Consider the following 24,296-nt stretch of genomic DNA (forward strand, 5'->3'; position numbering starts at 1 on the left):
TTGCATATTTTTTCACGAGACAGATATTCAAGAATACTGACATAACATTATAGTACAAAATAAATATTTACAAAACTATTACAATAAAAATCATGAACATAAATAGTTGAGGATTTAACACTTGTCATTTTATCAATTGTTAGCTCGAAACACCAAGTCACAGGTAAAGAGAAAAATAGGTTAGTTCATTAATATTCATCTCCCACTTAAAACTGGAATTCAAGAAAATTAAGGAAATTGCAAGGTACAGTCGAACCTGCCCTAACAGACACCTTTATTTGGTGGACACCTCCAAATTTTATTTTACATAGGACACGTGTTAAATAAGCCTCATTTAAGCAGACACCTCGAATTACGGACATCAACATTAGTCTCGTCCACTTGCCTTAAGCGGACAATTTATACGTTTCAGGACAATTCTTACACCTGGGTATGTCATCCTTTCTTTTAAAACCATTCTGCAGATGTACGGGAATTCCTTTTTAAGTTTTGTACTATTTCAAGTCCAAGGAAGAGAAAGAAATGTACGTAGGAAAGCAGTAGTAGCCAAGTTAATTCTTCTATATAGGGCTCTTTCCAAACCTTTCCTTATGATTATCTTACATTCTAATTAGTGTACATTCTTAGAAGATACCAAGGGATTTTCCAACTCAGAGTGTCACTACTAAGGTTGAGGTCAGGTCGTTCAGTTAAACTTGAAAAGACTTGTGTGCTGTTGTTGGGACAGAAATGCCGTACGCCCAGTAAACATGAGTAACAAAGCTCCCGAAGAATTAAAATGCAATAAAAGTCGAACACTATAATTATGAAGAATTTAAATAAAATTTTGAGTGGGAGGCAAATGGGAATTGAGGAGTGAAAAGAAAGCGGGAGTAAATTCTGCAGACGAGAACGTTACAGTATATAAGTGGTTCAAGTGTGTTCGAGCAAAGAAACTGTGAGCAAGTGGGCCAATGTTACAAGAAAAACAAAAAAACCACAAGAAATCACAAATAATCTAAAGGCTAATATTCTTGAGCAGATGAATTTGGGTGTCATGCTGGATCGCAAGTACGGGGACAGAACAATGGAACCACTTAACAGAATTTATTCTCTTTTCACGAACATCACGTTAAAGAAATACTATGCTAAATTTACACACACAGCTCAATGATTACTTCCCAAAGCTGTATTGTTTGTAGTAAAGGCTGTAAAATAACTTCTACTGATTCCCAGGCAAATATTTAGTTAGAAATGATTTAGGATAATTAAAATAGATATATGCTTATATTTAAGGTGGATGTTCTTTGCTATTAAAATGTTCTATTAATTTTTACAACCTTGTTTCAGTGGACACCTCTCGTAATGGACATCTTTCCACAGAACCGACGGTGTCTGTTGAAGAGAGGTTCGACTGTAGCTCATCAACTCAACAAATGCACAACTCCGTGCTTGTCAATCTCCAGTCCTTAAACCTCTTTTTCCACAAGTCTCTGAGAAGTGAATAATAATAATAATAATAATAATAATAAATAATAACACTGAAAGGAGAAACAACATGATAAAAGATACTGAAAAGAGATCTTAAGAGTATGGCTTGATAATATATACATAGCATGTTCCGGTGTATTTTATTTAAAAAAACTGCATAATTACCATCCACAAAATTACTTACTATAATCAAAGATCATTTTTAACTATTCTCCAAACTTACAGTCACATGCAATGGTAAAAATTATAGACACTAATCAACACAAAAGAACTAATGTTCCACCTTCTCTCACAAATTGTGAGAGTTAAGTTCCACTGTGAAACAAATTCCTTCATATTGCTTTAATCATAACAGCCTCCTGAGTAGTTCTTCATTATGACAAGGAATTTCTCATTATATTTATACATTTTTGTAGTGTGTTCATTGCATTAGAAAGACTCTAGGAAGTTCAGACATAACTTTCACTACAAGCTATCTTATTATATTACAGGTAGAGAAGTAAAATAATTGGCGAAGAAATGTCACTTTGAGTGGTTAACAACAGTGTTAAACAGTACACAACTCACGAAAAGCTGTCCTCCTCATAATAGTAGTCAGGATCCCAGCTGTCATCTTCATCTGCTATTTCTGGAATTTCAGATTCCAAACAGAGAGCACCATTAGGTAGAGCAACTAATTCCTCCTCCTCTTCTAAGCAGTGAGTAACTTTCCCTATGTTATTGGCAGTGGATGAAGGAGTGATATGCTCAAGTTCCTCACCTTGTATTTCTTCTATCTTCACTAATTTAGGCTCTGAAATTAAATGTATATTTTAACTGATACCTTCAATTGTAATAAAGTATACAAAACAAATCATACACAGATAAGAACATGAATAGGAACACACAATATTTTATTTACTGAATATCCTAACAGTTGAAACCTACTGTATAGGAGTATTAGGGTGGCTCTTAGAAATAGGCAATTTTCTTAAAATTAAAATTTTGCTACTCCCACCCCCTAGTTCCAATCTACAAAGAAAGACTCCATGCAAATTTTCATGCAAATGCCTAAAAGTTGGAAAATAGTATAAACAACAACTATTTCCGTTCAAAAGCGGTGGACTCTACCCTATTATGATAATTTTCTTTTTGTTAATACAGAAAATGATGTGGTCAGATTCAACCAACCCCCACAATTGTTTAAAAATGTTCTGAATCAAGTTTACCAAACGTTAATTTGAAAAATTCTTAAAATAACATGAAAAAATTAGGAAATGTTGGGGTTTCTTAATGAAGCACGCAATTTCTACAAGATAAACATATCTGTATTTGTAACAGTAATTTCTATGGACAATTAATATTGCACATTAATTTTTAGTAAGAGCATATTTTGTGGCAGTTGGATACTTTTTACAAGTTTCTGTAATTATCTGTAAAACAAATTGTTCCTCAGTTTGATCTTGTGTGAGAATGTTATAATCTTGAATAAGTTTGACACTTCTTTCTCAATTTTCTAAAGTCCACTTTCATAATCAGGATCATCCTTCCATGTTGATGGCTCTTTGTCAAGGAAACCGGAGCTGAGAGAAAATTGGTACAGAAAGTATTTGCTGAAAAGGCATGCTGTTTCAGGAAGTAATAAGATCAGCACGGTTTACATTAAAATGACACTATTTATTATATACGTAAATCACAGATGGATACATTGAAACAACAGTTATGGAGATTATAGTTGTGACTGAAAAAAAAAAGTCATGTGAATAAACAATAAGTGGCCAAAAGTCACTGGAAAGGGTGTCCCATTAGAAAATGTGGCAGGTATGACCCCTGAGTGTTGCGGCTAGCTGCGGCGTAGCTAAGCAGTCTGTCACAGGCAGTGTTGATAAACTTGACCATAACAGGTTAATATGGTTGTTTGATCCTGTATTGACTTGTCTGAATCTATTACAGAACTATTTAAAATAGTTTTATTTGAGTCCCCCTTGTCAATACACCTTATAATGATAGAAAACTATTTATTTTACCATACATGTTTCGGGAAATCATCCATTCCCTCCATCAGTGATGTCAGCTCAAAGAATAAAACAATGTAACACTATCTTTTGTTTTTTACAATTTATAGAAGTATTGTGTCCTAATTCACCATATCAACAAATAAAGAAAATCATGAAATATTATGAAAATGATCATTAATAATAATATAATTATATAAACTAGCATTTGATCATTTAAGGAACAAAAAGAAGAAGAAGAAAACTTGAAGATCTTAAATTTATATAGGTATTCTCATTCAGTTCAATAAAATTTGATGTAATGATCATTTTCATAATATTTGCGTTGATGTATCCTTATTTGTTAAACATTGATTTATAAGATGGTGGGTACCTAACCACATGATAATATTTTAATAGGTGCCAACACCAGATATTTTAACCCTCAGCACTCACGCGGCGGGCCATGCCCGACAACGAGACTATCCCGCATAGATCCTACGTTACTCTTCCTGAATTCAAAGCATTTTAGGTGTAATTCTAAATATGGCAATGAACAGTAAGCCTAAATTACAACGTGAGACTGTGTTTTTCAGCAATACTTGTAGAAAAAAGCCTGTATTACTTCTCGATGAATTTTTTGGGAAGTTCCACACAATGCACTATTACAGACGAAAGTGACTGTCTGAGATAATTTCAGGTTTGAAAATGCTAAACATTGCACCCGAATACTGTATTTTACTTGTATTATAGTTATTTTGCGTTTGCATTAGTTGATTTTTATAAATATGATGTCAATATGTTTGTGCTGTCTGTTATCCCTCTGCAAGCAGATTCTTAAATGGAGGTGGAGAGGCAGGAGTGTTCAGAAAGAAAGGAGGGCTAATGGTTAATGAATTACTTTTAAAGACTGCTTCAAGAACTCCATTAAATAATTGTTCACCTGTCAGTAATAAGATCAACATATTGTATTTTTAACTCACACTATTTTAGCCATTAAGATGGTTCAATATGAGAATATCGGGATCCCGATAACATTTGATTTTGAGAATGAAAGTTAGGCTGAGGATGCCCACAACTAGGGCAAAACATATCCCAATTTGAGTGTCATGTATAAGTTATAAATAGGGCCCGGATTTTTAGGTTTTAAACTATTTTATTCCTTGCTAGCTAACTGCAGTATTTTAACTTACTTATCCATTTGATTATCATTGGAGTAAATTACTCGAATCTTATAAAACCTAAAAATAACTAAATAAGACGGTAAAACCTAAAAAAAACTAAATGGGCTATTCAAGACAGTATTACGTTATTTTGAAATAGAAGTACCAAATATTAATGAAATTGAATGATTTTTTAAAAAATAAACATTATGCACGACTTTTTGAAATGACTTCATGGTTTGGAACTGGAAGTGGTTTGCAAGTATAACTAATGAGAGCGAAACAACGTGATACGATACTATTCCACTAGGGTACAGCATAAATCAAGAGACAACCCCCTGCCGTTCACTGACCTGTATCTAGCAGGTACAAGCCCGCCTAACTTGCCAGCTTCAGTGCATCTCTCATTGTGTACGGCTCGACTCGTTGGCTGAACGGTCAGCGTACTGGCCTTCAGTTCAGAGGGTCCCGGGTTCGATTCCCAGCCGAGTCGGGGATTTTAACCTTAATTGGTTAATTCCTAAGGCACGGGGGCTGGATGTATGTGTTGTCTTCATTATCATTTCATCCTCATCATGACGCGCAGGTCGCCTACTGGCGTCAAATAGAAAGACCTGCAACTGGCGAGCTGAACCCGTCCTGGGATATCCCGGCACTAAAAGCCATACGACATTTCATTTCATTGTGTACGGTCGACTACCGCCAGCTACGGCTGTTTAGCTCTGTACACACTATTATGCGAAAGACTAAAATTAATTTTCCCTATAAATCAAGTTATTATTGAAGGCAGTTTAAGAAGCTTGCGCATCTCAGAAGTAGCGATGCCTAAAGGCAAGTCATCATTTGCTTTACGTCGCACCAACGCAGATATGTCTTATGGCGACGATGGGATAGGAAAGGCCTAGGAATGGGAAGGAAGCGGCCGTGGCCTTAATTAAGGTACAGCCCCAGCATTTGCCTAGTGTTAAAATGGGAAACCACGGAAAACTATCTTCAGGGCTGCCGACAGTGGGATTCGAACCCACCATCTCCCGATTACTGGATACTAGCAGCACTTACGCGACTGCAAGAAAAGTTTGAATGAATAGTATAACTTTAGTAATGATTGAAATGATCATTAAAAACTATTTCAGGAGGATAAAAAACTAAAAAAAAACTATTTTGAGCTATTAAAAGACTAAAACGTTGTTTTTAAGAACCTAAAAATCCGGGCCCTAGTTATAAACATTCTTATGAATGTATTGTAGTGAATAGGTTGACCATTTTAACAAACTTAATTGTTTTGCGATAATATACAATTTGCAATACGGACCACCATGAAGTACATTACATGTAATGTTAAAGTCAACCAGGCTAAACAAAACAAATTCCTCAACCTCAAAATCAAAACTAGCAAGTTAACTAAAGACATTAGTTTCCTTAAAGAATGTCTAAGATCTAACATAATACCCAAGTTTCTGAAACCATTACAAAGAAAAGGTAGTTATACGACTAAATTAGACAGCACTCAAAATAAAGTTAACCGAATCTGGATAAGGAAGGAAATGAAACTACAATACACAGAGAAAGAACACCGTTACACCCAGTTGTACAAGACACATCTTTCTGTTTCTCAAAGTTTGGCTTCAATCGAATGGAATTCGTTTCTAATACATGTTAGTAATAAATTGACAGTTATTTTAAGTGCTAAACCAAGAACAATAGAAGGTAAACTCACACAGTTAAAAGCTTCTAATCATAACAAAAATTATCAGAATAACGTAAACACAAACCACAAACATTTAACTAACAATACCCAACTCACTATTAATTCAACAAATAAACAGTTTTCAGAAGATGAAATTGATATTCTCAACAAAGTACCTAAATTCAATTGGCCTAACAGACATAAAGAGAAGGACATTATTGATACTATAGCTGAAATTGAATTGAACATAATTAAACTCCCTTCAGAATAACAGAATGACGTGAGATATGAGATCAAAAAGAAATTACCCACCCTAGCCAAAGAAATAAATATCAATTCTGATTATACTAAACTGAAGCTAAACCAAGAACTAAAAACAAAGATAGAAACCAATAGTATTATTGTTACTAAAGCAGATAAAGGGGGGGCCACAGTGTTGATGAATAAAAGTTAATACAGTGGATGCCGTTTATTGTAATTATCAACCGTATTACATAACCACTTTTATGAAGTCCCGTACGGACAGATACTAAAACATTGAAAATCTTCCGTTTATTGTGATCATGAATTCGGTTTATGTTACAATATTTGTTTTCAAGGATTTCGTTCTCAAGTATGCGACTATTATCACGCCTTGCCTGAACGCACTTCTTCTAAAATGAAAGTGCTCATCATCATCATCATCATCATCATCCTAAACCATCTCCGGTTTCCCGGGTGTGAGAGAATACAAAGCTGGAATGCGGAGTTTAAGAAATATGGTTTAAACATCAGCAAAACCAAGACGGTGGTGATGAAAGTGTATGTATTCTCATCCTGTCCTTGTACCATTCTTCCTCCACCAACTTGTCCCAATCATGACCTCTCAGCAGTACATCGCTCTTAACTAAATCTATCAATTTCCTTCATGGCCTTCCCACGGGTCGTCTTCCTTCTACCTTTCTGTCAAATTCCTTCCTTGCAGTTCTGTTTACTGGCATCCTCTTCATGTGACCAAACCACTTCAGTCTTGATATCTGAATCTTATTGAGGAGAGAATCATCTATTCCTACTTCTCTAATTTTCTCATTCCTAATCTTGTCTTTCCTGGTTTTCTGGATCATAGTGCGTAGGAATTTCATTTCAGCTGCCTGATGTTTGGAATTATCTCTATTGGTCAGTGTTGTGGTTTCGAGACTGTATGTAAGAATTGGTGTATAATAGGACTTGTACAATGTCATTTTTGTTTTCATGGGTATTTGATCATCCCACAGCAGGTGTCTTACCTGGTGGTAAATTTGTGTTGCCTTATTGATTCGATTGTTCACATCATGTTTTGCTAGGTTGTCATTTGATATAACGCTACCCAAGTATTTGAAAACTGGAACGCTGTCCAGTTGAGCTTCATTTAACATGACTATTGGTTCTGCTCCTTCCCCATACACTTTCATCACCACCATCTTGGTCTTGCTGATGTTTAAACCATATTTTTTAAACTCCTCATTCCAGCTTTGTATTCTCTCTCCCAATTTCTCTTCTGAGTCACTCCAGATAGCAACATCATCTGCAAATGTGAAGGCTTTGATATCTCCATGTTCTTTCCTTTCAATAGATTTCATTACTACATCCATTACAATAATAAATAGAAGTGGTGACAATGAGCTGCCCTGCTGCACTCCTCTCTTTGTTTCAAACCAGTCCGACAAACCACATCCTACTTGAATACAGCTTCTGTTCCCACTATACAACATTTTCACTTTGTCTATGAGGCTGTCTCGCACTTGAAGTTCATGCATTGCCAAATTCTTTCCCTTGGTACACTATTGTATGCTTTCTCAATGTCCAAAAATATTAGAAATAAAGGCTTGTTCTTCTCCCAGTATTTTTCCATTAGCATCCTAATTGCAAATATAAGGTCTGTAGTTGACCTTCCTGGTCTGAAACCACACTGCTCTTCTTCCAAAATTGGTTCAACAATATCTCTGATTCTGGTCTCTATTATTTTTTCCAATATTTTCAGGACATGAGACAGTAGTGTGACACCACGGTAATTAGTACATTACAGCAAGTTTCTTGTTCCTGCAGAGATGCCAACTATTACGATTCAATCGTAACAATTACGAATTACCCATCATAATTACGCCTTTACGAATCACACACCACAAATTACGATTTTTTGTTGATTTTTAAATCTAAGTGTATGAAGTGTTCAAAAGGATACACAAGGCGGCGTGAATTCTCAGAATATTATCTTTGGATTTCTCAGAAATAATTTATCCCCCTTTCCTGTCCCTCGTTTAAGAATATTTCGAGTTTTCACGCGCCGAACGCAGTGTGTGCTTCCAGTACCGGAAATTTAGGCACCTGTGAAGTGGCATATCTTGCGGAGTTGTTGTCCTTGTTCGTCACATGATCAGACTTCCATGCAAGTATGAGAGTTCTTTTGTCTTTGTTTTGGCGGTAAAGTGGTGACAAACTCCGTTTAATTGTGAATACTGTTTGGGTGACTGTTGAAGAAGTATTTATTGCGATTTTGGTTGCCAAATTTACATATATTGCTCTTCTAGGATATATGCTAATCGTGTTACGAAATGCGAAAGGTTTGAAATAATGAAGGGATTTCTTGTGCAGGAAAATACGTGTGATTACGTTACCGTGACTAGTGACGCTACTAATAAATATAGTTGAAAATTTAGGGAGGTATACTCGGAAGAATGGCCCAGTTTAATGCGCTCCTCAAAATCTCATTCACGCGTGTTTTGTAGTGTGTGGAGCCGCGATGTTTCGGATGCGCATGATGAAGATGAACAAGACTGAATTTCGTGCTAATATGAACTCCGAACTGTTAAGTGCTCTGTTAGTGCAGAGGATGCACATGATATGAAAAGAAAAAGCATGTTACTAGTGTACGTTTACCGAACAGTAACTACAAGCTTTAAATGATATGTAAGTTAGTAAGATCAAGATTTAAAAATATATATATATCTACGCCCCCCCCCCGCGTGCCCTAACAGCTGCATTACAATTACCTTTTTTGAAAGTTGGCATCTCTGTTCCTGTATACCCCTTGAAGTCTTTGTATTTCTTGTTCATTTCGTTCTTGTCCCTGTTTTTGTTTTTTCTTGTCCGGTGCCTTCTTTATTTGGTTTCTTTCTTTCACCGCTGTTCTCACTCTATCATTCCACCATGGTGTCTCCTTTTTTCTTTTGATAGAACTTGTAACTCCATATAGGTTTTTGGCTTCTCTCACAAAGGTGTCTTTGAAGGCCTTCCATTCTTCATTAACGCTGGTTACTTCACACTTCGGCAAACTCTGTTGAATCCTTAGTTTGTATTCTTCCTTTATTTGGACTTCTTGCAACTTCCAAGTTTTAACCCTTGGTTTTTTCGTAATAAGTTTCTGCGTTTCATTTGTCTTATGTTTGAAGTCTACTACCAACAATCTGTGGTCACTGTCCATGCTTTCACTAGGGATGACTTTTATATCTGTGATGGACCTGCCACCATCTTTATTTGTGATTATGTAGTCAATCAATGTTCTATACTGGTCATCCCAACTGTACCTGGTTATTCTGTGACTGCCTCTTTTTTTGAAGAATGTATTTTTGATTATAAGATCATTTCTTCTGCACAGATCTAATAGTTGTTCTCCTTCTGGGTTCCTTTGTCCAAATCCATGTGGACCAATGATGTTCTCGTACCAAGTCTGTCTACCCCAACTTGCGCATTTAGATCTACAATAATAATATTTTCCTCATTAACTGTATCTTCCAGGTCTTGCCGAAATTTCTCATTATCTTCCTCACTGCAGCCTGTCTGAGGGGCATACACTTGTATGATGTACTTAGTGTTCTCCAGTTTCCAGTGCTAAAGGCTGTAAAACCTCCAAGGAACGAGTAAGAGTTTTATGTTGTGCGAGTATGTCTGGTGAAAAGAAAAGACTGTTAGTGATTGGGAAAAGTAAGAACCCACATTGTTTTAAAGGCATCAATAAGTTTCCAGTGGACTATCATTCCAATTCTAATGCATGGATGACTGCCCTTATTTTCAAAGAATGGCTACTGAAGTGGGATAATAGGCTGGGCCGTAAAATAGTTTTGCTGGTTGACAACTGTACAGCACACATTGTGAATTGTGAGCTCAAGAACATCAAGGTGGTTTCCTTACCGGCAAATACGATTTCATTAATTCAACCATGTGATCGAGGAATCATTCGCACCATGAAAGCGCATTACCGCCATGAAATGTGCACAAGAATCTTAGAAAACATCCAGGACTCACATAAAAGTAGTGCCAATGCCCTTGCCAAAACAACCAGCCTTCTCGTTGCCCTGCATCTAGCCATGTCATGGGATGATGTCTCAGCACATTCAATAAGGAACTGTTTCCAGTATGAGGGATTTTTAGGAGAGTTACCAGAAGTAGACTAGGATATTTAACTTTGTCCAACAGGCTTAATGGAAGAAGTTTGATGTGGGCATCATTACTGATGCAAAACAGACAAAGACGACTTAGATATGAGATAGCGATGCTGATGATGACAATGTTGCCGGAACTTCCCGAACACCAACAAATGCTGAAATGAGACAGGCGCTAGATATTAATGGACTTTTGAGGACAACAAGAAGCAAACAACGAATAGAGACTATTTTACACAGCTGAAAACAGTTAATGGTATTGCAATGCTGTGTACCGGTATCTGTTTCGCTGTAGTGCGTGTAGCTTATGAATAAATACAGTAAGCCAACTATCAATTTTTATTTTTCGGCTACTGTTATCAGCCGGTTAATGTTATCAAATTATCTGAGTCCCAGAGTGATCATAATAAGCAGCGTCCACTGTACATCAGCAAAACCAAAGAATTATTCTTGGACAAGTCGTACACAATTATCAACAAAGATCCGATAAATAAAACACAACTAAGTCTAAAATCTTTATTAAAAAATTCAACCTTCCTACTAAAAGAAACGGAACAGCAAAAACTTATCAACATGAACCCCAAGCTACCTCCACACCAAGGGCTTTACCAAAAATTCACAAGAAAGAAGTTCCCATAGACCCATTATAAATTGCAGAAACAGCCCGACCTATACTACTTCTAGATATCTACACAGATTTCTAAGAAAATATTACAAATTTCATAATACCGAACCCATAAGAAACTCAATAGATTTTTGTAATAGGTTAAAAAGTTTACATTACAACCTAATCAAGTAATGTGTTCGTATGATATAACAAACATGTATCCCAACATCCCAGTTTACAAAACTATCAAAATTATAAAAAGTAATCTTGACAAATACAGCCAATTAAGTAAGCTCGAAATTGAAGAATTCATTAACCCATTCCGTTACAATGATGGGTACAGCCGTCAAGAGTTCTGCATTCATTAACATGCAATGACGGATACAACCGTTGCCGTGTACTCAAGTCGGAAATACGTCTGTCTGACTACTGATTTCTTTCGATTGTGATGCTGTACTTTAGAATTACGTTCCTAGATAGTTCTAGCGTGTTTACAAGCCAATGTTATTATCCGAAGGCCATTTTGTCAATGTTTATTTTGCTTCTAAAGTTGGTCATCTCGTTCGTGAAATGAATGTTACCCACGGAGTAAGATGTCGTGTAAACATAGCGAGGAGGAAGAGGAAAGAATTTTGCTATTTCTTCTTGATAGTGGTGATGAAGATAGCTCAGAATTATCTGATATTAGTATTAGCAGTCTGAGAACTGTGACTTTGCTTGTAAAAGTGATAGTGAGGATGACGCTAACTTCGTACATAACCTCACCACATCGAACAATTGAAAATGGAGTTTGGCCAGTAATGTTCCGAAAGGCAATGCGTGTGCAGTTGTTGGGGAGCTAAATACTATAGTTAGGAGGCGTCTGTATGATAATGCTAGAGAATATGGTGTTGTGAGTCAGTTCCTTGCTGACACTTTTTGGGAGGGAATTTGCAAGGAAACCAATGCCTATGCAAATAAAATTCAGGAAGATGTCGCCCTTCCTAATTACGCCACCATAGAAGGTCCATCTCAAGGAAGCATACCAGTGAGACTACAGGAAAGGCACTGGGGTCATTTTCCTGAAAAGATTGCTCCTACAACAAGTAAATCAGCCCAATCAAAGAGATGTAAAGTCTGTTTTGAGCGTGGAATCCGGAAGGAATCTTTCTTCGAGTACAACAAATGCAAAGTTGCCCTCTACATGGATGGGTGTTTCAAGGTGTACCATACCTTAAAAGACTTCAGTTAATTGTAGTAAGTTAAACTCTAACCCAAAATGTTGTTAGTTTGATGAACTATGCTTTTGTAACCATTTTATCATCCATGACATAAAATGTAGAAAAAATAATCGCATTCCAAGGTACATTTCTCAAGGAAAATATTCGTATGTCAATGGGTTAAGTTACTGAACTTTGTATTAGCAAATAACTATTTCACTTTTAATGGCAAAATATATCATCAGAAAGGCTTGGCAATGGGTGACCACATTTCAGGTATATTAGCAGACATATACATGGATTTTTTTAGAAAAGAATAACATTTTAACCGAGATAAAAGATATCGAATTATGGTTACATTATGTGAACGACACGTTTGTTATTTGATATAGATTTTTTGATTCCCATAGGGAACCTGAAATATTTGTCCCGAATGAGTAAATTTATAATACCAATATAAATGGTCCGTTACTGGACATTATAAACCTTCCAGCAAATCCAGGAATGAGTTAGTTGGAAGGTTTTATTTTTCTTCAAATATTCATTTCGGTGTCATTATGCTGAGCTATTAATTTTGGTTAAATTCGTGTTTGCCTTGCAGGTCATCAAGATTTTCGATTTCTGTTATTTTAAATTTGTCACTAGTGAAATTTTGAAGGTGTAAACGAAGCTCCACCAATTAATTGTCCATTAGTCTTGTTTTGTTCAATTTTCTTGGTGTTAAATTTTTGTTAATTTCTGGTTTCGTGTCTTCTTAATTTATTTACTCAGTTTACTAGAGTATGGGATCCTGTGGACTGAGTAAGCTTCTAAATTTCGTAGCCATGCTGTATCTGTCCTCCCACTTTTGTAAATAATTGTGTGTTTGTCTTGGGTGCCTTGGGAAGGCATTGATGTGTTTACTGAGACCTAGGGCTAAAGGTGTTGAGAGGCCATTCCTCTCCTGGGTGTACGATATTGGCCCTAAGAGTCTCATATTGTCGTGTGATATATTCAAGGGTACTTGAGGTCATGTTCTGTCCTTTCTTTTGTGGGTACTATTTGATGTATGGGTCATCGCACGGGTGTGTAGTGTGTTGTTGTGATGTCGTGCGATGCAATCAGTATTGAGGTCATTTGGTGCCTTTTACCATTGGTTGGTACTGCTAATTCTGGGGTCATCGCACTTGTGTCTTGTGTGTGTTTTGGTGGTGTCGTGTGTCAGAGGACAGATAGGGTCGGTGATCTTTAGGTGTCGTGCTGTAATCTGATAGTCTCTGGTATGAAGGTGATACTTGTGCCTTTTTATTGCTTGTATCAGTGAGTTGGATCGCACTCTTGCATTGCTTTCGTTTTTCATTTCGGAGTTTCTGTTGGTAAATTTAATGTGATCTTAAATTCTGTATTCCTGGCTTAATTGTGTCTTAATTTGACTGGTGTGACACGTGATATGTAATGTATTATCTGTGTTAAAATTTTAATAATGAGTACATGACAACGTAAATGAATAGTGACTTACTAACCTCATTTAATGGAAAATTGTAGTAAAGTTGCAAGCTAACGTAATTAAGTAGTTATTTCCGTGTTTTTTGAGTTTTAAAAAAATTCTTCAATTTTTATTTTAATTTTAATGTTGGGTGATTAAGAATTCACACAGTAATTTATTTAGTTTATTTTAAAATTTATTTCCCTGGTGAATTTTCTTTATTTGAATTGGGGTAGTTTTGAGGAATTTTAGTTGTAAGAAAATTTTCTTTTTGGGTACATTGGCATTTTAAAGGTTAATTAGGAATTGTTTTAGTTGTAATGAGGATGGTTGTTTGTGACCATGCTAGGTATAATTTTTAATGTATTTTGGAGTAAGATTTAGATTTTCATTAATGTGCATAACTAGGTATTTTCTGTACATCCCACTCTGAAGAGTCTAGTGTCAGACCTAAGACGAAACGCTGGTTAATAGAGCAAACGCCGGAAAAGCCATCCATCTAATTTTTGATCTGATTTTTGATATGCTCTATTGGTGGAAAAGAATCTAATTCCCTCCATGGGAACTTAGAATTTCTATTTATATTGGTATTATAAATTTACTCATTCGGGACAAATATTTCAGATTCCCTATGGGAATCAACATCTATATCATCTGATAGCCAAGCAGGCATCAATTTCTGGTAAAGAGACAAAGTCTCTCATAGTGCATTGGCACTGCTGATGGCTCCAAGTAGCCTACGCAGTGGACCCCACAGTATGCACTAGCCAGCGTCTTGGTAGGTGTGCTAGGTACAAACTGATGAGCCCAACCTAGCACACAAGGGTGAAACGCTGACAACCAGGAACAAGTTAGCTGGAAAAAATTATAATGTCCAATAACAGACCATTTATATTGGTATTATAAATTTACTCATTCGGGACAAATATTTCAGATTCCCTATGGGAATCAACATCTATATCAACTTGTGAGTCTTCGATTTGTATGAACGTTCCTGACATGAACGAAATCAAGATTTATGTGGTATAAGTGTCGGATGGTGTGTGGTCACAAGCCCCTCAGTAAAGTTTTTTTAAAAAAATTTCTTTTCTCGAGCGTAGCTCTTGGTTAAAGGAGGGGGGGGGGGGGGGGGGAAGAAGATGCGACCTGTGTCTCATCAAAAAAGGACAGCAGAATTTCATTTTGGTGTTTAAAAAATTAGTAGGCCTATATTTTACTTATTCCGGAAAATGAAGAAATATGGACTCTGCAGGATATATTTTTAAATGTAACTAGAAAAAAATTATATTCGAGAAAATGTTAATTCGAATGTGTTTTGAATATTATTGTAATATTTTTTTATGCAATTTAGGGAGACCTCAAGAATAGAATTTGGAACTGTAAATGAACATTGCAAGAGCTATTAAGTGACACTGTATTTAAATTTCATTTAGTTGTGTTGTATTAGTGTAGTGAAACTGATTTCAAGAAGCCTCAAGAGAAAAACATTTAAAGATTGTATTTTGTTAATGTAATTGGAAGAAAATTGTAATATTGTGCTTTGGCAAAATGCGTGCAGTATATAACTTTTGGATCAGTAGGTACTGCACATGGAGAGACAGGTGATGCAATTCCTCTCGCATCAGCAGGTTAGGAAATGACCATATATGGTCATGCAATTGGATTGGTCAGAATAACGACCTTTCCAATGGGCAAAAAAAAAAAACGGGAATCCAGAGAAATTTGGTGTCCTATTGGTTAATTGGGATTTTGGCCATTTCCAGCCTTCTGCCAGCTTTGCGTGTGTGATCCGTGTTGTCGGTGTCTTTACCATCTGACCGTCCTCGCGAGCAGGTGTGCTCGAGGACTAGCTCGGTCGGGGCCTACAGGCTCACACGGTAGGCGCTATTTTTCTAATTCTTTTGTATTTTCTTTCATTTAAATTCATCCTTATGTTTCGGCCTTTGTTACCTTTGACGTAACACTCCGTGATAATGTAAAATTTTATTTGTGTGCCGGAGTTTCCTCTAGATTACCATATTCACCATAATTACAGGTAAATGTAACATTCTCTCTTGAATAACGTATTGTATTCATTTTTATTCTATCGAGGATGCCACCATTCAAAGTTTATTGTATTTATTTAAAAAATTATTTGTCAAGTATTCTGCCATTTATTTGTGTCTTTTATTTGTAATTGAATTTTTGTGTAGTGATTATAAAATATGTATTTGGACTTGGAAGACTGTGGGGAATTTTATTATAAGTTCATGTGTAAATTTTGTATATTCATGTGTTCATTTATTTATTTGTTTTTATGTCTCCTGCATGTAAAGATGTCTAGAATTATTTGGTCATGACACTACTTCAAAAATTATTTAATTATTGTGAAAAATTAATCTTAAAAATGTTTGAAGGTAAGATGAAATACTTGTGCGACATACGGTGGCACACATGCCAGATCAGGTAGGATGCTTCCAGGAGTTTCCGGTTGCATCAGTTTAGAAATTTCTTGAAGCCACACAAGGGATTTTGTAAGAATTATTTTTCTGGGCCCTCAGTGGCCATAATAAAACCAATTGCGATTGGTGAATGTGAGAATTCCATTGGTTGTTTCACAATGTCACCATTTCTGGTAGAGGAGCACTTGGCGAGTGCTAAGTTCTTCCAAGCCGTCTTGTAATTCCGACCGGCGAAGGGAGAAGTTCTCTCCTCCAGGTGAGGGGTCTCTTGACCCCCCTCCGATAAGGTAAGCACTTGGCTATTGCATTTTTCGGCTAGTAATCTTCAAATGTAGGGTTCAGTTCTATTTCTCTTTACCGTCGGAGCTTACCCGCTTCTCTCTCACTCGCCAAATTTAAAATTAATATGAATTAGCCTTTGTGGCAAGTCGCATCATGTTTGTTAAGAGACAGTCCCTTTTTCTTTTGTGTTCTTAAATTGTGTTTAAAATGTAAAATGTTCAATTCCTTTTGGTAGTAAATGTAAATCGTAATTTTACCCCTTGGGGCTGTCTCATAGTTCTGCTTCATCTGAGCATATTCCCATTTAGGACGGGCACCTTTTCTCAGAAGTGTTTTTGAGGAGGCTGCCTCCTAAATGCGCTCTGTACTAAGATTATAATTTTGAATGTTGAGTTTTCTGTTCTTTCCGTGTATATTCCTTCTTACAGTGTAATGTGACCTAATTATTGTGCCATGAAACTTGAACATTCTGTGTGAGATTTTCCTTCCTAAAATAATATAAAGTAGCGTCACTGAATTAGTACATTCTGGGTAATTTTTCGTTAGAATTGTTAGATGATTTTGCAATTTAAAAATGTAATACTGTTTGATCACATTTGCGTGTTATTTCCATCTCAGTTATTAAATAAATTGTATTTTGAATTTGAATCACCATTGATTTTGCTCACCAGCACTGCCAATACCTTTCACCGCCTGAGTATGGTCCTAGCCGCTTTCCACTATCCTTTCCTTAACCGTCATATTGCTTAACCTGATCGTTACTGTTTGTCTTCTTGTGCAAAACATGCGTTCGTTTTCAATATCTTTGATTGCGTCTAAACATTTTTGGTCTGCCTTAATTATTATTATATATCATATATCATTTATGCATTTGTGTGTTGATGTGCAACCAAAGGAGGTAACATAATGGTATCAGAGCCTTGGGTTGTTGAAGTGAAGTTGATGGTGATTATAACTTAAAATTTAATTAAAGTACTATCTCGTAGTGCAGTTTGGTCAACATGTCTTGTACCTTGTAATTAACGGTTGGAGGAAATGGTAAGACACTATCGGTAACAACCTTTTTCGTTTCGTTGCTAATTTTCATTAAATTTTCTTGTGTGGCAAGGTTCTGACTGACCACATGTTTTCTAAAGTTGTATTTTCACATTGCATGTGCCGTGTTCGCGTTCCAAAAGTCTTCTTTAATAAATTTCAATATGTTTCATTACTTCAAGTTTTCTTCAATATGTGGGTTTTGATCTTAACATCTGACATCTGTGTGATTTCTTTTTGTTTTAGGCTATGTCATTAATTTATGCTAATTACTGTACTTCTTGCCTGACTTCATGTTATCTTTGAACGGCGGGTGTGCTTATCTATTGAAGACAGATGATTGATTGACTTGCCCTGAGTTTATGCGCGCACAATTTCCATCTTATATAAGTTACTCATGTCGTGATCTTCTTGTTCTTCCTCCAGATATCGTAAATTGCAGTGTGTGTGTGTATGTGTGTGTGTGTGTGTTCTGGTCAAGTTTTAGCATGGAATCTTTTGTTTTTCTGAAATTTTAGTTTTCGTAAATTTTCAGCAATAATTTTGAGGTTAAAGTTCGTAATTTTTCGACGGTCTTTTCGAGTGTTTTCCTGTTCGTAAATCTCTTGTTTTGGCAAAAATATTTTCAAAATTGTGTTTCTTGTTGCCTGTTGTGTTTTATTTGGCAGTGTTCTACGTGTGTGTGATCTTCTAAAAGTAATTTTTACGTCATATTTTAGCTCGGTATGTATTTAAATTTCTGGTCATGTGGTGCTGTTTTTGGTCTTTTGCTGGGTCTGGGTTCGTTTCCAAGTAGGTATGGGACTATTTGGGCCGGTCCCCAGCCAGTTGCTAAATTCGCCAATCAGATTAGAGGTTATGGGATCTCTCTATCTGAGTGAAAGTTTCCTAGTTTGTTTTATTAAGCTTTTCCATCGTGTAAGTATCTGTTCCCTTGTCACGTATATTTATTTACCTGTGTATTCCCATACTTGCTAGGAAGGGTCTACGTTGACTGTGATAGTCTCGTAGGGTGAAACATGCTCACCATATTTATAGACCAGCGTCAGGCTGAGGCCATTTGGCAAATTTTGATGGGTTATAGATCTGCACTTGTGCTTGTGACATGTTTGATATCTGGTGTATCTGATATGAGATTCTTCTGTGATCTTTGGCCCAATATTAGGTGCCTACAGGGAAAATGATGTCCCTTGATATTGTAAAAAAAAAAAAAAAAAAAAAAAAAAAAAGGAATACTAGGAAGGTTTTCTGCAAATGTTCATTTCGGTGTCATTATGCTGAGCTGTTAATTTCGGTTAAATTTGTAGTTGGTTTGCAGGTCAACAAGATTTTTGTTTCTGTTACTTTAAGTTCGTCACTAGTGAAATTTTGAAGGTGTCACAATTTAGCTAAGCCAGTCAATTAATTTTTCCTGCTTGTTCTGTTTTATTCGATTTTCTCAATGTTAAAATTTCTTTCATTGCTGGTTTCGTGTCTTCTAAATTTATTTACTCAGTTTTCCAGAGTATGAGATCTTGTGGGCTGAGTAAGTTTTCAAAATTGGGTAGCCAAGCTGTATCTGTCCTATTTTGTAAATAACTGGGTGTTTGTATTGGGTGCCTTGGGTAGGCATTTGTGTGTGTGTACTGAGACATAGGGCTTAAGGTGCTGAGAAGCCATTCCTCTCCTGGGAGTACGGTATTGGCCCTAAGAGTCTCACTGTCGTGTGATATATTCAAGCGTACTTATGGTCATGTTTTCTCTTTTTACTTTCTGGGTACTACTTGATGTGTCATCACACGGGTGTTTGTGTGTGTGTACTGCGTTCTTGTGATGTCGTGTGATGGAGTCAGTATTGAGGTCATTTGTGCCTCTTACCATTGGTTGGTTATGCTGATTCAGAGGTCACCGCACTTGTGTCTTGTGGTTTGGTGGTGTGTGTGTGTGTGTGTGTGTGTGTGTGTGTGTGTGTGTGTGTGTGTGTGTGTCGAAGGACAGATGGGCTCGGTAGTCTTGTGTGTCATACTGTTATCTGATAGTCCCTGGTATGAAGGTGTTGCTTGTGCCTTTTTATTGTTTATATCAGTGAGTTGGATTTCTGTATGCGCACTCATGCATTGCTTTCCTTTTCATTTCGGAGTTTCTGTTGGTAAATGTTATGTTATTTCGATTTGGTAATCTTAAACGTAAGGAACTTCATCTTATTTGTCCGTATTGAACTGAGATCACAATTAATTAAAGTCTATCAGGTTCCACCTTTTCAATACTAATACAATGTTGTTGGATGATGTTTACAACATTATTTATTACAGTACATGTTTCGGTGCTCTATTATGTCACCATCATCATATATATATAATGAATTATATTATATAATATTATATATAATGAATTTTATCCAACAAAAGCAGCTAATATACAAATGAAATGAACATTTTAACATCAAATAGACTGCATGCAATTTTAATTCCTCAATTTTAAGTGCGCATTCTAATTAGACAGTACGAGAGCATAGAATTACAGACATTAAGGAATGTGAAGACAACTCATCAACCAGATGAGAAAAATTTTATATTCATGACTTACAAGAATTCTCTTGTTACATATTAGGGATATTTAATACAGCATAATAGATGTTTAGGATTTAACTAATAAATATTCTGTTGTATGTAAATATATGTATGAGTTAAGTATGACAATATTTTGTTTAATATTTAGATCGCCAAGTTTTTTTCACATTTTCTAAATCAGCTGATGATGGTGACATAATAGAGCACCGAAACATGTACTGTAATAAATAATGTTGTAAATATCATCCAACAACATTGTATTAGTATTGAAAAGGTGGAACCTGATAGACTTTAATTAATTGGTATTCTTGGCTCAATTGCGCCTTAATTTGTCTGATGTGACACGTAATACGTAATGTGAGTTTATCTGTGTTAAAAATTTTATAAGTACATGGCATGATAAATTAATAGTGATCTTCCAACCTCATTTAATCGAATAGTGTAGTAAGGTTGCAAGCTAACGTAATTAAGTAGTATTTCCCTGTTTTGCGATCCATTGCAACTTCCTGAATTTTTCCTTTTATTTGTTTTGTGTTTTTTTATTCTTGTGGGGTGACTAAGTGTGTACACTGTAATTTGACGTGGGCATTTGTTGCTGAAATTTTCAAGTGTAAGGGTAAACTCCGGTAGAATTTTCTTTAGTTTTCACTATTTTAAAAATTTTGTTGAAATTATTTATTGTGCTTGCCTCAGGGGGGGGGGGGGGGGGGAGCTAAGGCAGTCCCAATTCTGTGGAGGAATCTCCCATATGGAGGTCGTGGAGATACCAGTTGGGTGCCTCGAAGCTCTTGTCCACCGGGATGACTTTAGCTTGTGGAAATCCCTGTCTGCTGCGTACTAATTTATGTTGCAGTGGCCGGAGGGGGATACGATCCCCATTTCTACTGTCGTGCCTGGCGGAGAGGTACGTTATGTCTTGGGCTCTGCTGTTTTACACCGCAACCCAGTGACTAGATGTCCGGGTGACACCGTTCCCTGTCTGACAACCGGACGTGCCTAGTTGAGGGGCACCTTCTACATTTTGGTGATCATCGTCCCATACCAAATATCCAGATAAAACTGATGCATATTTACCAGACAATACCTGACGTGCCTATTGGTGGGGAACATCATCATATGTTTTGGCCATGTCAACCGACATCACAACCCAGTAGCCACACGTCAGCCGTGCTAGACTGTGCCTTGTTTCGCTATTTTGTTGGTTCAAGGTATGGAGGAACCACATAACTTGTTTGTGAACCCAGTTTGAACTGAAATAATGTACAGGCTGGAGACATCGGCCGAGTCGTCAGTCACATTGTCAGAGAAAACTAGTGGTACTACCGGTAGATAAAAAACAAACTCAAAATTCAATGCAGAAGATACCTTATTTTGTTTTCCACAATGTTTTTATTTTCAGGGGACATTCAAGTTTTTGAAAATTCAGTGTTGTGTTTTTTGTGAACATGAAAGTGACAATTTTAATTTTTGAAAATTCTGTAATATCTTGTTCACCGTATTGTGTTTTTGGTGGACATGAAAGTGACAATTTAAATTTTTTGAGTATTCAATAATATTTCCAATAGTGCTACATTTCATGTTATATTTTTTTTGCAGTGGACACTAAGTTGTTTAATTGTTTTTAAAACCTCACGCAGAAACTGGACTGCTAAATAAAGTGTAACAAAATTATTTTATTTCAGCTATGATTAAAATTGAGGGCACGGAGGTTGTAGTGATTATAAAATATGTATTTGGACTTGGAAGACTGTGGGGAATTTTATATGTTCATGTGTTAACTTAATATATTCATGTGTTCATTTATTTATTTGTTGTTATGTTTCCTGTGTGTAAAGATGTCTAGAATTATTTGGTTATGACACGACTTCAAAAATTATTTAATTATTGTGAAAAATTAATCTTAAAAACGTTTAAAGGTAAGATGAAATACTTGTGGGACATACGGTGGCACACGTACCGATCGGGTAGGATGCTTCCAGGAGTTTCCGGTTGCATCAGTTTAGAAATTTTTCGATGCTACACGAGGGATTTTGTAAGAATTATTTTCTGGGCCCTCATTGGCCATAATAAAACTAATTGCGATGGTGAATGCGAGAATTCCATTGGTTGTTTCACGATGTCACCATTTCCGGTAGAGGAGCACTTGATTATTTCCACCATGTTGGTCCGTATTGACTTATATTCAAATTTCTGTAAAAAATATTTTCACCGCCTTGTCAATACTTTATACATTTTATTTTATTTAATTACTGTACATGTTTCGAGAGCCACCGCTCTCTTCTTCAGCGGTGCCAAACATTAATTGATCCTTGGACTATGGTACAATGGTATAATATAACAAGTGTACAGTAGAGTCTCGCTCAACCGACCTTCGCGTATCCGACATTCCCTGTTATCCGACACTGGTAGGCTTAATTTGACCTTTAGGTGGAGGCAATTCTAGGACACCCGGTGTGGAGGGTGCGAGCGTGGGACAAGCACTGGCAGTCATGCGATAGGAGCGGGTTTTTCTCAAGGACAGGTGCAGCGAGTTTTCAGTCATTGTTCAGTGTGGTATTGGTGGGTCTGGATGTTATAGTTTTCATACCCTCTGTGAGTATGGCGAGTAAACGGAAGTAAGTGATTGTTTCTGTGGAAGACAAGTTGAGTGGGTTAAAGAGACTGGACAAAGGGGAAACTCTTCAAAAAGTGGCTCCAGATTATGGTGTTGGACGTGTTACAGTGGGAGAATGGAAACATAAGAGGGAAGAAATTCAAAACTGGTGCTCTACCAGAGCACTGAAAATTAGAAAAACAATGAAAATGTGAGTACAAAAAAGTAAGTGAAGCACTATTTCTTTGGTTCACTCAAAACCAGGAAAAAGGCCTGCCAATATCTGGCCCCCTTTTCGCAACAAATGGCGATGTATTTCCAGAAGGAGTTTAATGAAGGGGACCCTAATTGTACTGCCAGTGCTGGGTGGCTTGATCGGTGGCAAAAACGGTACGGCATTGGGCAGCTTAATATCTGTGGAGAAGAGGTCGTGAAATTTTAAAGCGAATTTCAAGAAATAATTCTTGCTGAAGGATTAACCAGTGATCAGATATTTAATTGTGATGAGACTGGACTGAATTTCAAGATGCTGCCGTCAAAACCTCTCGCAGCCCAAGCCAAGACGTTTGCACCTGGCTACAAGCTTAGTAAGGAAAGTTACTGTTCTTGCCTGTATTAATATTACTGGGAATTTAAAAGCAAAATTGCTTACGATCGGTAAAGCAAAGAAGCCTGTAACATTTAAAACAGTTCTCTTATCGTTCCTGTTCATGTTCCTCTCTCTTAACGCGATGTCATTATACCGCCAATGGACCAAGGTGTGCTGGAAACATTGAAGAGGAAATACCGCCGGAAACTCCTTTCATCTCTGATAGAGAAAATGAACAATGGCAATGAAACAACATGAAAGACGTGGCATACTGGATAGCGCAGTCATGGGAAGAAGTTGGAACAACGACATTAGAAAGTCTTGGAACATATTGTTGAGTGGGGTTGAACATCGGGAGGAGGTGGTACAAGAAGACATGGAAAAACATTGTTCCCTTTACTGAATTGCGTTCCTGTCTGTGAGGATGCTACGACTCAAGATGTAAGTGGTGTGCACAAGATCAGCTGTTTCAACTAACTGATCCTGATATTCTTGGTTTTGTGAATGCTAACGAAAATGAGGAAGAAGAAGAACGAGGCATTTTAGAACAAAAGGAGAAAAAGATGACTCATAATGAAGGATTATCGTTGATGGCGGAATCTCGCACCAAGAAAACGTGAATCAGCAGGCAAGCAGACATTGTGGACAAGTTTCTTTTCGTAAGACATTTGGAATGCTTTCGTTCAGTACTGCATCTACTGTTCAATTGAATTGGTAAGTCAATAAATAGAGTACCGTAAAACATAGTAATACAGTATTGCCTTCCTGTTTGTTTCAGTTCATCTTCAAAGATATTCTGTATTATCCGACATATTCGGTTACCCGACGTACTCCAGGTCCCGTTTA

The 24,296-nt window shown here is 36.6% G+C and overlaps 1 protein-coding gene across 1 annotated transcript in view; it reads right to left on the minus strand.

Annotated features, from left to right (window-relative positions):
* Positions 1-1,648: 1,648 nt before the first annotated feature.
* The window catches only part of Pask (PAS kinase), a 453,665-nt gene continuing 431,017 nt past the window's right edge, over positions 1,649-24,296 (minus strand). Inside the window, exon 21 of the mRNA XM_068229079.1 lies at positions 1,649-2,263. Coding sequence (XP_068085180.1) covers positions 2,034-2,263 — 230 coding nt within the window. The 3' untranslated portion in view covers positions 1,649-2,033. The remainder of the gene's footprint in view (positions 2,264-24,296) is intronic.

Source organism: Anabrus simplex, chromosome 8, assembly GCF_040414725.1.
Source record: "Anabrus simplex isolate iqAnaSimp1 chromosome 8, ASM4041472v1, whole genome shotgun sequence".
Classification (NCBI taxonomy): domain Eukaryota; kingdom Metazoa; phylum Arthropoda; class Insecta; order Orthoptera; family Tettigoniidae; genus Anabrus; species Anabrus simplex.